Raw genomic sequence first — 16,601 nt, 5'->3', positions numbered from 1 at the left:
TCCAGACCAGACTAGAGTCGGCCTCAACCCCTCCAGACCAGACTAGAGTCGGCCTCAACCCCTCCAGACCAGACTAGAGTCAGACTCAACCCCTCCAGACCAGACTAGAGTCGGCCTCAACCCCTCCAGACCAGACTAGAGTCGGCCTCAACCCCTCCAGACCAGACTAGAGTCGGCCTCAACCCTCCAGACCAGACTAGAGTCGGCCTCAACCCTCCAGACCAGACTAGAAGTCGGCCTCAACCCCTCCAGACCAGACTAGAGTCGGCCTCAACCCCTCCAGACCAGACTAGAGTCGGCCTCAACCCCTCCAGACCAGACTAGAGTCGGCCTCAACCCCTCCAGACCAGACTAGAGTCGGCCTCAACCCCTCCAGACCAGACTAGAGTCGGCCTCAACCCCTCCAGACCAGACTAGAGTCGGCCTCAACCCCTCCAGACCAGACTAGAGTCGGCCTCAACCCCCCCAGACCAGACTAGAGTCGGCCTCAACCCCTCCAGACCAGACTAGAGTCGGCCTCAACCCCTCCAGACCAGACTAGAGTCGGCCTCAACCCCTCCAGACCAGACTAGAGTCGGCCTCAACCCCTCCAGACCAGACTAGAGTCGGCCTCAACCCCTCCAGACCAGACTAGAGTCGGCCTCAACCCCTCCAGACCAGACTAGAGTCGGCCTCAACCCCTCCAGACCAGACTAGAGTCGGCCTCAACCCCTCCAGACCAGACTAGAGTCGGCCTCAACCCCTCCAGACCAGACTAGAGTCGGCCTCAACCCCTCCAGACCAGACTAGAGTCGGCCTCAACCCCTCCAGACCAGACTAGAGTCGGCCTCAACCCCCCAGACCAGACTAGAGTCGGCCTCAACCCCTCCAGACCAGACTAGAGTCGGCCTCAACCCTCCAGACCAGACTAGAGTCGGCCTCAACCCCTCCAGACCAGACTAGAGTCGGCCTCAACCCCCAGACCAGACTAGAGTCGGCCTCAACCCCTCCAGACCAGACTAGAGTCGGCCTCAACCCCTCCAGACCAGACTAGTCGGCCTCAACCCCTCCAGACCAGACTAGAGTCGGCCTCAACCCCTCCAGACCAGACTAGAGTCGGCCTCAACCCCTCCAGACCAGACTAGTCGGCCTCAACCCCTCCAGACCATACTAGTCGGCCTCAACCCCCCCAGACCAGACTAGAGTCGGCCTCAACCCCCCCAGACCATACTAGAGTCGGGCCTCAACCCCTCCAGACCGGGCCTCAACCCCTCCAGACCAGACTAGAGTCGGCCTCAACCCCCAGACCAGACTAGAGTCGGGCCTCAACCCCCTCCAACCGGGCCTCCAGACCAGACTAGAGTCGGCCTCAACCCCCAGACCAGACTAGAGTCGGCCTCAACCCCTCCAGACCAGACTAGAGTCGGCCTCAACCCCTCCAGACCAGACTAGAGTCGGCCTCAACCCCTCCAGACCAGACTAGAGTCGGCCTCAACCCCTCCAGACCAGACTAGAGTCGGCCTCAACCCCTCCAGACCAGACTAGAGTCGGCCTCAACCCCCTCCAGACCAGACTAGAGTCGGCCTCAACCCCTCCAGACCAGACTAGAGTCGGCCTCAACCCCTCCAGACCAGACTAGAGTCGGCCTCAACCCCCCAGACCAGACTAGAGTCGGCCTCAACCCCCCAGACCAGACTAGAGTCGGCCTCAACCCCCCAGACCAGACTAGAGTCGGCCTCAACCCCCAGACCAGACTAGAGTCGGCCTCAACCCCCAGACCAGACCCTCAACCCCCAGACTACTAGAGTCGGCCTCAACCCCCAGACCAGACTAGAGTCGGCCTCAACCCCCCAGACCAGACTAGAGTCGGCCTCAACCCCTCCAGACCAGACTAGAGTCGGCCTCAACCCTCCAGACCAGACTAGAGTCGGCCTCAACCCCTCCAGACCAGACTAGAGTCGGCCTCAACCCTCCAGACCAGACTAGAGTCGGCCTCAACCCCTCCAGACCAGACTAGAGTCGGCCTCAACCCTCCAGACCAGACTAGAGTCGGCCTCAACCCCTCCAGACCAGACTAGAGTCGGCCTCAACCCCTCCAGACCAGACTAGAGTCGGCCTCAACCCCCTCCAGACCAGACTAGAGTCGGCCTCAACCCCAGACCAGACTAGAGTCGGCCTCAACCCCTCCAGACCAGACTAGAGTCGGCCTCAACCCCTCCAGACCAGACTAGAGTCGGCCTCAACCCCTCCAGACCAGACTAGAGTCGGCCTCAACCCCTCCAGACCAGACTAGAGTCGGCCTCAACCCCTCCAGACCAGACTAGAGTCGGCCTCAACCCCTCCAGACCAGACTAGAGTCGGCCTCAACCCCTCCAGACCAGACTAGAGTCGGCCTCAACCCCTCCAGACCAGACTAGAGTCGGCCTCAACCCCTCCAGACCAGACTAGAGTCGGCCTCAACCCCTCCAGACCAGACTAGAGTCGGCCTCAACCCCTCCAGACCAGACTAGAGTCGGCCTCAACCCCTCCAGACCAGACTAGAGTCGGCCTCAACCCCTCCAGACCAGACTAGAGTCGGCCTCAACCCCTCCAGACCAGACTAGAGTCGGCCTCAACCCCTCCAGACCAGACTAGAGTCGGCCTCAACCCCTCCAGACCAGACTAGAGTCGGCCTCAACCCCTCCAGACCAGACTAGAGTCTGCCTCAGCCCCTCCAGACCAGACTAGAGTCTGCCTCAGCCCCTCCAGACCATACTAGAGTCTGCCTCAGCCCCTCCAGACCATACTAGAGTCTGCCTCAGCCCCTCCAGACCATACTAGTCAGCATCAACACCTTACAAACCATACTAGTCAGCATCAACAAAAACATGCTACATCGACATACACTGATCTTGTTGAAGTATTTTAAGACAACTGTTTTCTGCCAGATTAGAGGTCTGATCAACCGTTGATACTGAATTCTCCTGAGTCAGTACTTGACGACATGGCCTAGATGCTTATAATTTCTCCTCTCCCCTTCTCTTCCCCTCCTTCCAGGTGTTTCAGAGGAGGATGGATGGAACAGTGAACTTCTACAGAGGATGGGACCAGTACAAGAACGGCTTTGGACACGCAGCAGGAGAGTACTGGCTGGGTAAAGGACTTCTTTCAAAAAGCCTCATCAAGGACAGATCATCCATGGAAAAACCCTGGATAATATAAATGATTCATTGGTTTGTTAAATTGACTTCTCTGTTAGTGAGGTTGTTGTGACGGTCAGTAGTTAGGCAGGACCAATAACAACAGGGCCAAATCACAACAGGGCCAAATCACAACAGGGCCAAATCACAACAGGACCAAATCCCCTTTAGTCGGTGTGTAAAACCAGTGCGTCTAGAAAAGCAACCTCCCACACTACTCCAAAGCAGTTAAAAAATAACATGTACAAAAATATATATAATAATATATTCACTAATATATTCACTAATATATATAATAATATATTCACTAATATATTCACTAATATATATAATAATATATTCACTAATATATTCACTAATCTATATAATAATATATTCACTAATATATATAATAATATATTCACTAATCTATATAATAATATATTCACTAACATATATAATAATATATTCACTAATATATTCACTAATATATATAATAATATATTCACTAATATATATAATAATATATTCACTAATCTATATAATAATATATTCACTAATATATATAATAATATATTCACTAATATATATAATAATATATTCACTAATATATATAATAATATATTCACTAATCTATATACTAATATATTCACTAATATATAATAATATATTCACTAATATATTCACTAATCTATATAATAATATATTCACTAATATATTCACTAATCTATATACTAATATATATATAATAATATATTCACTAATATATATAATAATATATTCACTAATATATTCACTAATATATATAATAATATATTCACTAATCTATATACTAATATATTCACTAATATATAATAATATATTCACTAATATATATACTAATATATTCACTAATATATAATAATATATTCACTAATATATTCACTAATCTATATAATAATATATTCACTAATATATATAATCTAATAATATATTTCACTAATATATAATAATAATATATATATTCACTAATATATACTAATATATTCACTAATATATAATAATATATTCACTATATATACTAATATATTCACTAATATATAATAATATATTCACTAATATATTCACTAATCTATATAATAATATATTCACTAATATATTCACTAATCTATATAATAATATATTCACTAATATATTCACTAATCTATATACTAATATATATATAATAATATATTCACTAATATATATATAATAATATATTCACTAATATATATATAATATATTCACTAATATATTCACTAATCTATATAATAATATATTCACTAATATATTCACTAATATATATAATAATATATTCACTAATATATATATAATAATATATTCACTAATATATATATAATAATATATTCACTAATATATATAATAATATATTCACTAATATATATAATAATATATTCACTAATATATTCACTAATCTATATAATAATATATTCACTAATATATATAATAATATATTCACTAATATATATAATAATATATTCACTAATATATTCACTAATATATATAATAATATATTCACTAATATATATATAATAATATATTCACTAATATATAATAATATATTCACTAATATATTCACTAATATATAATAATATATTCACTAATATATTCACTAATATATATAATAATATATTCACTAATATATATAATAATATATTCACTAATATATATATAATAATATATTCACTAATATATATATAATAATATATTCACTAATATATATAATAATATATTCACTAATATATATAATAATATATTCACTAATATATATAATAATATATTCACTAATATATATATAATAATATATTCACTAATATATTCACTAATATATATATAATAATATATTCACTAATATATATAATAATATATTCACTAATATATATAATAATATATTCACTAATATATATAATAATATATTCACTAATATATATAATAATATATTCACTAACATATATAATAATATATTCACTAATATATTCACTAATATATATAATAATATATTCACTAATCTATATAATAATATATTCACTAATATATATAATAATATATTCACTAATATATTCACTAATATATATAATAATATATTCACTAATATATATAATAATATATTCACTAATATATTCACTAATATATATAATAATATATTCACTAATATATATAATAATATATTCACTAATATATATATAATAATATATTCACTAATATATATAATAATATATTCACTAATATATATAATAATATATTCACTAATATATTCACTAATATATATAATAATATATTCACTAATATATTCACTAATATATTCACTAATATATATATAATAATATATTCACTAATATATATATAATAATATATTCACTAATATATTCACTAATATATATAATAATATATTCACTAATATATATAATAATATATTCACTAATATATTCACTAATATATATAATAATATATTCACTAATATATATAATAATATATTCACTAATATATTCACTAATATATTCACTAATATATATAATAATATATTCACTAATATATTCACTAATATATATAATAATATATTCACTAATATATATAATAATATATTCACTAATATATTCACTAATATATATAATAATATATTCACTAATATATTCACTAATCTATATAATAATATATTCACTAATATATATAATAATATATTCACTAATATATTCACTAATATATATATATAATAATATATTCACTAATATATTCACTAATCTATATAATAATATATTCACTAATATATATAATAATATATTCACTAATATATTCACTAATATATAATAATATATTCACTAATATATATAATAATATATTCACTAATATATTCACTAATATATATAATAATATATTCACTAATATATATATAATAATATATTCACTAATATATATATAATAATATATTCACTAATATATTCACTAATATATATAATAATATATTCACTAATATATTCACTAATATATTCACTAATATATTCACTAATATATTCACTAATATATTCACTAATATATATAATAATATATTCACTAATATATTCACTAATATATTCACTAATATATTCACTAATATATTCACTAATATTCACTAATATATTCACTAATATATATAATAATATATTCACTAATATATATAATAATATATTCACTAATCTATATAATAATATATTCACTAATATATTCACTAATATATTCACTAATATATATAATAATATATATAATAATATATTCACTAACATATTCACTAATATATTACATGACTCTCCTGTGCTGACCAAAGACATGACTCTCCTGTGCTGACCAAAGACATGACTCTCCTGTGCTGACCAAAGACATGACTCTCCTGTGCTGACCAAAGACATGACTCTCCTGTGCTGACCAAAGACATGACTCTCCTGTGCTGACCAAAGACATGACTCTCCTGTGCTGACCAAAGACATGACTCTCCTGTGCTGACCAAAGACATGACTCTCCTGTGCTGACCAAAGACATGACTCTCCTGTGCTGACCAAGACATGACTCTCCTGTGCTGACCAAAGACATGACTCTCCTGTGCTGACCAAAGACATGACTCTCCTGTGCTGACCAAAGACATGACTCTCCTGTGCTGACCAAAGACATGACTCTCCTGTGCTGACCAAAGACATGACTCTCCTGTGCTGACCAAAGACATGACTCTCCTGTGCTGACCAAAGACATGACTCTCCTGTGCTGACCAAAGACATGACTCTCCTGTGCTGACCAAAGACATGACTCTCCTGTGCTGACCAAAGACATGACTCTCCTGTGCTGACCGAAGACTCTCCTGTGCTGACCGACTCTCCTGTGCTGACCGAAGACATGACTCTCCTGTGCTGACCGAAGACATGACTCTCCTGTGCTGACCGAAGACATGACTCTCCTTGCTGACCGACTCTCTGTGCTGACCGAAGACATGACTCTCCTGTGCTGACCGAAGACATGACTCTCCTGTGCTGACCAAAGACATGACTCTCCTGTGCTGACCAAGACATGACTCTCCTGTGCTGACCAAAGACATGACTCTCCTGTGCTGACCGAAGACATGACTCTCCTGTGCTGACCAAAGACATGACTCTCCTGTGCTGACCGAAGACATGACTCTCCTGTGCTGACCGAAGACATGACTCTCCTGTGCTGACCAAAGACATGACTCTCCTGTGCTGACCAAAGACATGACTCTCCTGTGCTGACCGAAGACATGACTCTCTGTGCTGACCAAAGACATGACTCTCCTGTGCTGACCAAAGACATGACTCTCTGACCAAAGACATGACCAAAGACATGACTCTCTGTGCTGACCAAAGACATGACTCTCCTGTGCTGACCAAAGACATGACTCTCCTGTGCTGACCGAAGACATGACTCTCCTGTGCTGACCTCCTGTGCTGACACATGACTCTCCTGTGCTGACCGAAGACATGACTCTCCTGTGCTGACCAAAGACATGACTCTCCTGTGCTGACCAAAGACATGACTCTCCTGTGCTGACCAAAGACATGACTCTCCTGTGCTGACCGAAGACATGACTCTCCTGTGCTGACCGAAGACATGACTCTCCTGTGCTGACCGAAGACATGACTCTCCTGTGCTGACCAAAGACATGACTCTCCTGTGCTGACCAAAGACTCTCCTGTGCTGACCGAAGACATGACTCTCCTGTGCTGACCAAAGACATGACTCTCCTGTGCTGACCAAAGACATGACTCTCCTGTGCTGACCAAAGACATGACTCTCCTGTGCTGACTCTCCTGTGCTGAAAGACATGACTCTCCTGTGACTGACCAAAGACATGACTCTCCTGTGCTGACCAAAGACATGACTCTCCTGTGCTGACCAAAGACATGACTCTCCTGTGCTGACCGAAGACATGACTCTCCTGTGCTGACCGAAGACATGACTCTCCTGTGCTGACCGAAGACATGACTCTCCGTGCTGACCGAAGACATGACTCTCCTGTGCTGACCGAAGACATGACTCTCCTGTGCTGACCAAAGACATGACTCTCCTGTGCTGACCAAAGACATGACTCTCCTGTGCTGACCAAAGACATGACTCTCCTGTGCTGACCAAAGACATGACTCTCCTGTGCTGACCAAAGACATGACTCTCCTGTGCTGACCAAAAGACATGACTCTCCTGTGCTGACCAAAGACATGACTCTCCTGTGCTGACCAAGACTCTCCTGTGCTGACCAAAGACATGACTCTCCTGTGCTGACCAAAGACATGACTCTCCTGTGCTGACCGAAGACATGACTCTCCTGTGCTGACCAAAGACATGACTCTCCTGTGCTGACCAAAGACATGACTCTCCTGTGCTGACCAAAGACATGACTCTCCTGTGCTGACCAAAGACATGACTCTCCTGTGCTGACCAAAGACCTCTCCTGTGCTGACCGAAGACATGACTCTCCTGTGCTGACCGAAGACATGACTCTCCTGTGCTGACCAAAGACATGACTCTCCTGTGCTGACCAAAGACATGACTCTCTGTGCTGCTGAAGACATGACTCTCTGTGCTGCTGAAGACATGACTCTCCTGTGCTGACCAAAGACATGACTCTCCTGTGCTGACCGAAGACATGACTCTCTGTGCTGACTGAAGACATGACTCTCCGTGCTGCTGAAGACATGACTCTCCTTGCTGACCGACTCTCTGTGCTGACTGAAGACATGACTCTCCTGTGCTGACCGAAGACATGACTCTCCTGTGCTGACCGAAGACATGACTCTCCTGTGCTGACCAAAGACATGACTCTCCTGTGCTGACCAAAGACATGACTCTCCTGTGCTGACCAAAGACATGACTCTCTGTGCTGCTGAAGACATGACTCTCTGTGCTGACTGAAGACATGACTCTCTGTGCTGCCCGAAGACATGACTCTCTGTGCTGACCGAAGACATGACTCTCCGTGCTGACTGAAGACATGACTCTCCTGTGCTGACCGAAGACATGACTCTCCTGTGCTGACCGACATGACTCTCCTGTGCTGACCGAAGACATGACTCTCCTGTGCTGACCGAAGACATGACTCTCCTGTGCTGACCGAAGACATGACTCTCCTGTGCTGACCGAAGACATGACTCTCCTGTGCTGACCGAAGACATGACTCTCCTGTGCTGACCGAAGACATGACTCTCCTGTGCTGACCAAAGACATGACTCTCTGTGCTGCTGAAGACATGACTCTCTGTGCTGACTGAAGACATGACTCTCTGTGCTGACCGAAGACATGACTCTCCTTGCTGACCGACTCTCTGTGCTGACTGAAGACATGACTCTCCGTGCTGACCGAAGACATGACTCTCCTTGCTGACCGACTCTCTGTGCTGACTGAAGACATGACTCTCCGTGCTGACCGAAGACATGACTCTCCTGTGCTGACCGAAGACATGACTCTCCTGTGCTGACCAAAGACATGACTCTCTGTGCTGCTGCTGACATGACTCTCTGTGCTGACCGAAGACATGACTCTCCTGCTGCTGACCGACTCTCCGTGCTGACCGAAGACATGACTCTCCTTGCTGACCGACTCTCTGTGCTGACTGAAGACATGACTCTCCGTGCTGACCGAAGACATGACTCTCCGTGCTGACCGACTCTCCGTGCTGACTGAAGACATCTCCATGATAGAAATGGAGATCCTTTGCTGAAAACTCACTCTCTGTGACTGACTGAAGACATGACTCAGCGTGCTGACCAAGACATGACATTTTCACATTGTTCCTCTTCATCAGGGACTGGTTTAGACCTGGGACACCAGGTGGGTGACTATTAATTGACTCTCTGGTGCTGAGAAGAGAAAACCAGCAGCCTGTGAACCTGGTAAGGGTAAGAGTTGAATGACTCTCTGTGCTGACCGAAACATGTCTCCTAAAAGACATGGTGCTGACCGACTCTCTGTGCTGACCGAAGACATGACTCTCCTGTGCTGACCGAAGACATGACTCTCCTTGCTGACCGACTCTCTGTGCAGGTAAGAGTCTGATAGAAATGGATCTTTTAAAAACTAAACTCTTGACTAAAAACATTTTCACATTGTTCCTCTTCATCAGGGACTGGTTTAGACCTGGGACACCAGGTGGGTGATATTAATTACCAGGTAGAAGAGAAAACCAGCAGCCTGTGAACCTGGTAAAGGGTAAGAGTTGAATATCTCTGTTCTAAAAAAAGGTTCCCCTCTCGTCTGTTGGATGCAGGTAAGAGTTGAATATCTCTGTTCTAAAAAAGGTTCCCTTCTCGTCTGTTCGATGCAGGTAAAAGTTGAATATCTCTGTTCTAAAAAAGGTTCCCCTCTCGTCTGTTCGATGCAGGTCTGGACACCATCTACCTCCTGACTCTGAAAAAGAATTACGAGTTGAGGGTGGACATGGAGGACTTTGACGGACAGAAAGCCTACGCTTTCTACTCCTCCTTCGCCATCTCTCCCAAAGTCACAGATCCTGAACTGGATGGCTACAAACTCCAGGTTACTGGCTTTAAAGATGGAGGAGCAGGTGAGAACAGTTGAACTTCCTTAGAGAAACATCTGGAGAAACATCTGGGCTGTATTCATTAGTTCAGGTGAGAACAGTTTAAACCCGTACAGATACACCATCTTAGAGCCGATCTGGGATCAGTTTATTAGAGATCATAGTGTATAGTATTACATAGAAAGGACAGGGGGGGGGGCCTACAGATACATCATCTTAGAGCTGATCTGGGATCAGTTTATTAGAGATCATAATGAATAGTATTACATAGAAAGGACAGGGGGGGACCGTACAGATACACCATCTTAGAGCTGATCTGGGATCAGTTTATTAGAGATCATAGTGTATAGTATTACATAGAAAGGACAGGGGGGACCGTACAGATACACCATCTTAGAGCGGATCTGGGATCAGTTTATTAGAGATCATAATGAATAGTATTACATAGAAATGACGGAGGGGGCTGGTCCTAGATCACACTGTGACAAAGTAGACGGATTTTGACCAGGGCTCTGATAGGTTCCATAACATCTGACCTTTGTTTCCTGCTTGAACCAAGGGGACTCCCTCACCTATCACAGCGGTATGAAGTTCTCCACCTTCGACCGAGACCAGGACAACAAGTGTGCAGTCAACGCGGTCGGAGGTTATTGGTACAACGAGTGTTACTTCTCAAACCCAAACGGTCTTTATACGTGGGGATTGAACACACAGATTGGAGTCAACTGGAGGGGATGGAAGACCTTCTACTCTGTGAAAGCTATATCCATGAAGATTAGGCCTGTGAACCTGTGAAGGTTCTTCACAAAGTCCTTTAGTTAAAACATGCTTATAGGAACTGTATATTGTCCCTTTAAAATGCTAGATTGGAAGACATGTTTTCATTCTATGCACAGTGTAACGTTGATCTGTCAGTTGTCCTATAAAACTAAAAACTGTCGTGTGAAAAATGCTCCTTTTCGTAGCTCATATTCTGTTAAACCCAAATCATGTTTTTGACTCGTTCCTATACTGGTATTTGTGTCTGGGGCGGTTGTGGTGCCCATATTACCGCCACAGCGGCAGTCATGAGTCAAGACCACAGTCACATTCTGCTGAGTCAACTTCCATCTCCTTTAATTAACTCTGGACATGGCGGTTACACCCAACTGACTACACACCAATCAGGTCCTAACGGCCTGGTCCTTGGTAGAACCCAACTGACTACACACCAATCAGGTCCTAACGGCCTGGTCCTTGATAGAACCCAACTGACCACGCACCAATCAGGTCACTAAAGGCCTGGTCCTTGGTAGAACCCAACTGACTACACACCAATCAGGTCCTAACGGCCTGGTCCTTGGTAGAACCCAACTGACTACACACCAATCAGGACACTAACGGCCTGGTCCTTGGTAGAACCCAACTGACTACACACCAATCAGGTCCTAATGGCCTGGTACTCAGGGCTCTAGTGTCCCTCCATCAGGTCCTAATGGCCTGGTACTCAGGGCTCTAGTGTCCCTCCATCAGGTCCTAATGGCCTGGTACTCAGGGCTCTATTGTCCCTCCATCAGGTCCTAATGGCCTGGTACTCAGGGCTCTATTGTCCCTCCATCAGGTCCTAATGGCCTGGTACTCAGGGCTCTAGTGTCCCTCCATCAGGTCCTAATGGCCTGGAACACAGGTCTCTATTGTCCCCAATGGCCTGGTACTCAGGGCTCTATTGTCCCTCCATCAGGTCCTAATGGCCTGGTACTCAGGGCTCTATTGTCCCTCCATCAGGTCCTAATGGCCTGGTACTCAGGGCTCTAGTGTCCCTCCATCAGGTCCTAATGGCCTGGTACTCAGGGCTCTAGTGTCCCTCCATCAGGTCCTAATGGCCTGGTACTCAGGGCTCTATTGTCCCTCCATCAGGTCCTAATGGCCTGGTACTCAGGGCTCTAGTGTCCCTCCATCAGGTCCTAATGGCCTGGTACTCAGGGCTCTATTGTCCCTCCATCAGGTCCTAATGGCCTGGTACTCAGGGCTCTATTGTCCCTCCACCAGGTCCTAATGGCCTGGTACTCAGGGCTCTATTGTCCCTCCATCAGGTCCTAATGGCCTGGTACTCAGGGCTCTATTGTCCCTCCACCAGGTCCTAATGGCCTGGTACTCAGGGCTCTATTGTCCCTCCACCAGGTCCTAATGGCCTGGTACTCAGGGCTCTATTGTCCCTCCACCAGGTCCTAATGGCCTGGTACTCAGGGCTCTATTGTCCCTCCATCAGGTCCTAACATGCTAATGACATGCTAACGGGTTCCCACAAGCTACAACGTATTGTTCTGGTTCTGGAATGTAATGCCATGCTAACGGGTTCCCACAAGCTACACCGTATTTGAAGAGCATGCTGCATACCCCATCTGCTTCTTGTTCACGTCAAACTTCGTTCGCCAACACTTGGTCTGGAATGTAATGACATGCTAGCAGGTTCCCACAAGCTACAACGTATTTGAAGAGCATGCTGCATACCCCATCTGCTTCTTGTTCACGTCAAACTTTGTCCGCCAACACTTGGTCTGGAATGTAAAGACATGCTAGCATGGCTAGCAGGCTAAGACAGCTGGAGCTAAAATACAAACTCAGTAGCAGAGTAGATCTTCCATATGAAGTCGAACGTTGGTGCATTGTGGGTAGCGTATCCCGGAAATAAGTGAATAAATATGTAATAACCCAAAAACATAACTAGGTTTGTACTTACAGGTAACCAGATCATGACTACAATTAAGTTACTTAAGTCTTTGACCATAATGTGTTACATTGGTGAGGAAAAACTCCTGTTTCCTACCCTTTAAATTGTATAAACGTCTATGGATATATGCTATGCTTATCTGTTACTTGGCAAAAACAAGGTGATCTAAGTATCTACGGTTTTGTTCACATTCTCATATCCATAATCAATATGAAAAAGGCCAGACAAGGAAGTGAAGAGTTTACACTGGAAATTGGTAATGTGACAAAACATTCCACAGACTGGTTAGTGGTCATCACTAATACCGGTCTCAGAATATCCAGACTGGTTAGTGGTCACCACTAATATCTCAGAATATCCAGACTGGTTAGTGGTCACCACTCAGAATATCCAGACTGGTTAGTGGTCATCACTAATAGACTGGTTAGAATATCCAGACTGGTCACCACTAATACCGGTCTCAGAATATCCAGACTGGTTAGTGGTCACCACTCAGAATATCCAGACTGGTTAGTGGTCACCACTAATACCGGTCTCAGAATATCCAGACTGGTTAGTGGTCACCACTAATACCGGCCTCAGAATATCCGGTTAGTGGTCTCAGAATATCTCAGAATATCTGGTTAGTGGTCACCACTAATACCGGTCTCAGAATATCCAGACTGGTTAGTGGTCACCACTAATACCGGTCTCAGAATATCCAGACTGGTTAGTGGTCACCACTAATACAACAGTAACACACACTGTCCTATACTGTGTCCCAGAGCAACAGTAACACACACTCAGAATATACTGTGTCCCAGAGCAACAGTAACACACCACACACACCGTGTACTATACTGTGTCCCAGAGCAACAGTAACACAGCGCACACTGTCCTATACTGTGTCCCAGAGCAACAGTAACACACCACACACACACTGAACTATACTGTGTCCCAGAGCAACAGTAACACACACTGTCCTATACTGTGTCCCAGAGCAACAGTAACACACCACAACACACACTGTCCTATACTGTGTCCCATAGCAACAGTAACACACCACACTGTACTATACTGTGTCCCAGAGCAACAGTAACACACCACACACTGTCCTATACTGTGTCCCAGAGCAACAGTAACACACCACACACACACTGTCCTATACTGTGTCCCAGAGCAACAGTAACACACACTGTCCTATACTGTGTCCCAGAGCAACAGTAACACACCACACACACTGTCCTATACTGTGTCCCAGAGCAACAGTAACACACCACACACACACTGTCCTATACTGTGTCCCAGAGCAACAGTAACACACACTGTCCTATACTGTGTCCCAGAGCAACAGTAACACACCACACTGTACTATACTGTGTCCCAGAGCAACAGTAACACACCACACTGTCCTATACTGTGTCCCAGAGCAACAGTAACACACCACACACTGTACTATACAGTGTCCCAGAGCAACAGTAACACACACTGTACTATACAGTGTCCCAGATCAACAGTAACACACCACACTGTACTATACTGTGTCCCAGAGCAACAGTAACACACCACACACTGTACTATACAGTGTCCCAGAGCAACAGTAACACACACTGTACTATACAGTGTCCCAGAGCAACAGTAACACACCACACTGTCCTATACAGTGTCCCAGAGCAACAGTAACACACACTGTACTATACAGTGTCCCAGAGCAACAGTAACACACCACACTGTACTATACTGTGTCCCAGAGCAACAGTAACACACCACACTGTCCTATACAGTGTCCCAGAGCAACAGTAACACACCACACTGTACTATACTGTGTCCCAGAGCAACAGTAACACACCACACACTGTACTATACAGTGTCCCAGAGCAACAGTAACACACACTGTACTATACAGTGTCCCAGAGCAACAGTAACACACCACACTGTCCTATACTGTGTCCCAGAGCAACAGTAACACACCACACTGTCCTATACTGTGTCCCAGAGCAACAGTAACACACCACACACACACTGTCCTATACTGTGTCCCAGAGCAACAGTAACACACCACACTGTACTATACTGTGTCCCAGAGCAACAGTAACACACCACACTGTACTATACTGTGTCCCAGAGCAACAGTAACACACACACACACACACACACACTGTACTATACTGTGTCCCAGAGCAACAGTAACACACACTGTCCTATACTGTGTCCCAGAGCAACAGTAACACACCACACACTGTCCTATACTGTGTCCCAGAGCAACAGTAACACACCACACTGTCCTATACTGTGTCCCAGAGCAACAGTAACACACCACACTGTCCTATACTGTGTCCCAGAGCAACAGTAACACACCACACACACTGTCCTATACTGTGTCCCAGAGCAACAGTAACACACCACACTGTCCTATACTGTGTCCCAGAGCAACAGTAACACACACTGTACTATACAGTGTCCCAGAGCAACAGTAACACACACTGTACTATACAGTGTCCCAGATCAACAGTAACACACCACACTGTACTATACTGTGTCCCAGAGCAACAGTAACACACCACACACTGTACTATACAGTGTCCCAGAGCAACAGTAACACACACTGTACTATACAGTGTCCCAGAGCAACAGTAACACACCACACTGTCCTATACAGTGTCCCAGAGCAACAGTAACACACACTGTACTATACAGTGTCCCAGAGCAACAGTAACACACCACACTGTACTATACTGTGTCCCAGAGCAACAGTAACACACCACACTGTCCTATACAGTGTCCCAGAGCAACAGTAACACACCACACTGTACTATACTGTGTCCCAGAGCAACAGTAACACACCACACTGTACTATACTGTGTCCCAGAGCAACAGTAACACACCACACTGTACTATACTGTGTCCCAGAGCAACAGTAACACACCACACTGTCCTATACTGTGTCCCAGAGCAACAGTAACACACCACACTGTCCCAGAGCAACAGTATGTCCTATACTGTGTCCCAGAGCAACAGTAACTGTGTCCCAGAGCAACAGTAACACACACACTGTCCTATACTGTGTCCCAGAGCAACAGTAACACACCACACACTGTCCTATACTGTGTCCCAGAGCAACAGTAACACACCACACTGTACTATACTGTGTCCCAGAGCAACAGTAACACACCACACTGTACTATACTGTGTCCCAGAGCAACAGTAACACACACACACACACACT

The 16,601-nt window shown here is 43.5% G+C and overlaps 1 protein-coding gene across 1 annotated transcript; it reads left to right on the top strand.

The window, feature by feature from the left end:
- Positions 1-3,020: 3,020 nt before the first annotated feature.
- On the top strand, positions 3,021-11,638 carry LOC115121748 (microfibril-associated glycoprotein 4-like). Its single transcript, XM_065014516.1, has 3 exons — positions 3,021-3,112; positions 10,528-10,710; positions 11,246-11,638. Exons 1-3 carry the CDS (start codon positions 3,031-3,033, stop codon positions 11,479-11,481), a joined length of 501 nt encoding a protein of 166 aa, XP_064870588.1. The 5' UTR covers positions 3,021-3,030; the 3' UTR covers positions 11,482-11,638.
- The last annotated feature ends 4,963 nt before the right edge of the window (positions 11,639-16,601 follow it).

The sequence above is a fragment of the Oncorhynchus nerka genome, unplaced genomic scaffold (genome assembly GCF_034236695.1).
Source record: "Oncorhynchus nerka isolate Pitt River unplaced genomic scaffold, Oner_Uvic_2.0 unplaced_scaffold_2824, whole genome shotgun sequence".
Taxonomy (NCBI): domain Eukaryota; kingdom Metazoa; phylum Chordata; class Actinopteri; order Salmoniformes; family Salmonidae; genus Oncorhynchus; species Oncorhynchus nerka.
The sequence above is the reverse complement of the archived record's forward strand: the minus strand, read 5'-3'. Positions and strand labels throughout refer to the sequence as shown.

Coding starts and splice junctions, on each gene's coding strand:
- LOC115121748 (XM_065014516.1), top strand. CDS start 3,031: ATGGATGGAACAGTGAACTTCTACAGAGGATGGGACCAGTACAAGAAC. Junction 3,113..10,527: donor AGCAGGAGAGTACTGGCTGG/GTAAAGGACTTC, acceptor TGTTCGATGCAG/GTCTGGACACCATCTACCTC. Junction 10,711..11,245: donor CTTTAAAGATGGAGGAGCAG/GTGAGAACAGTT, acceptor GCTTGAACCAAG/GGGACTCCCTCACCTATCAC.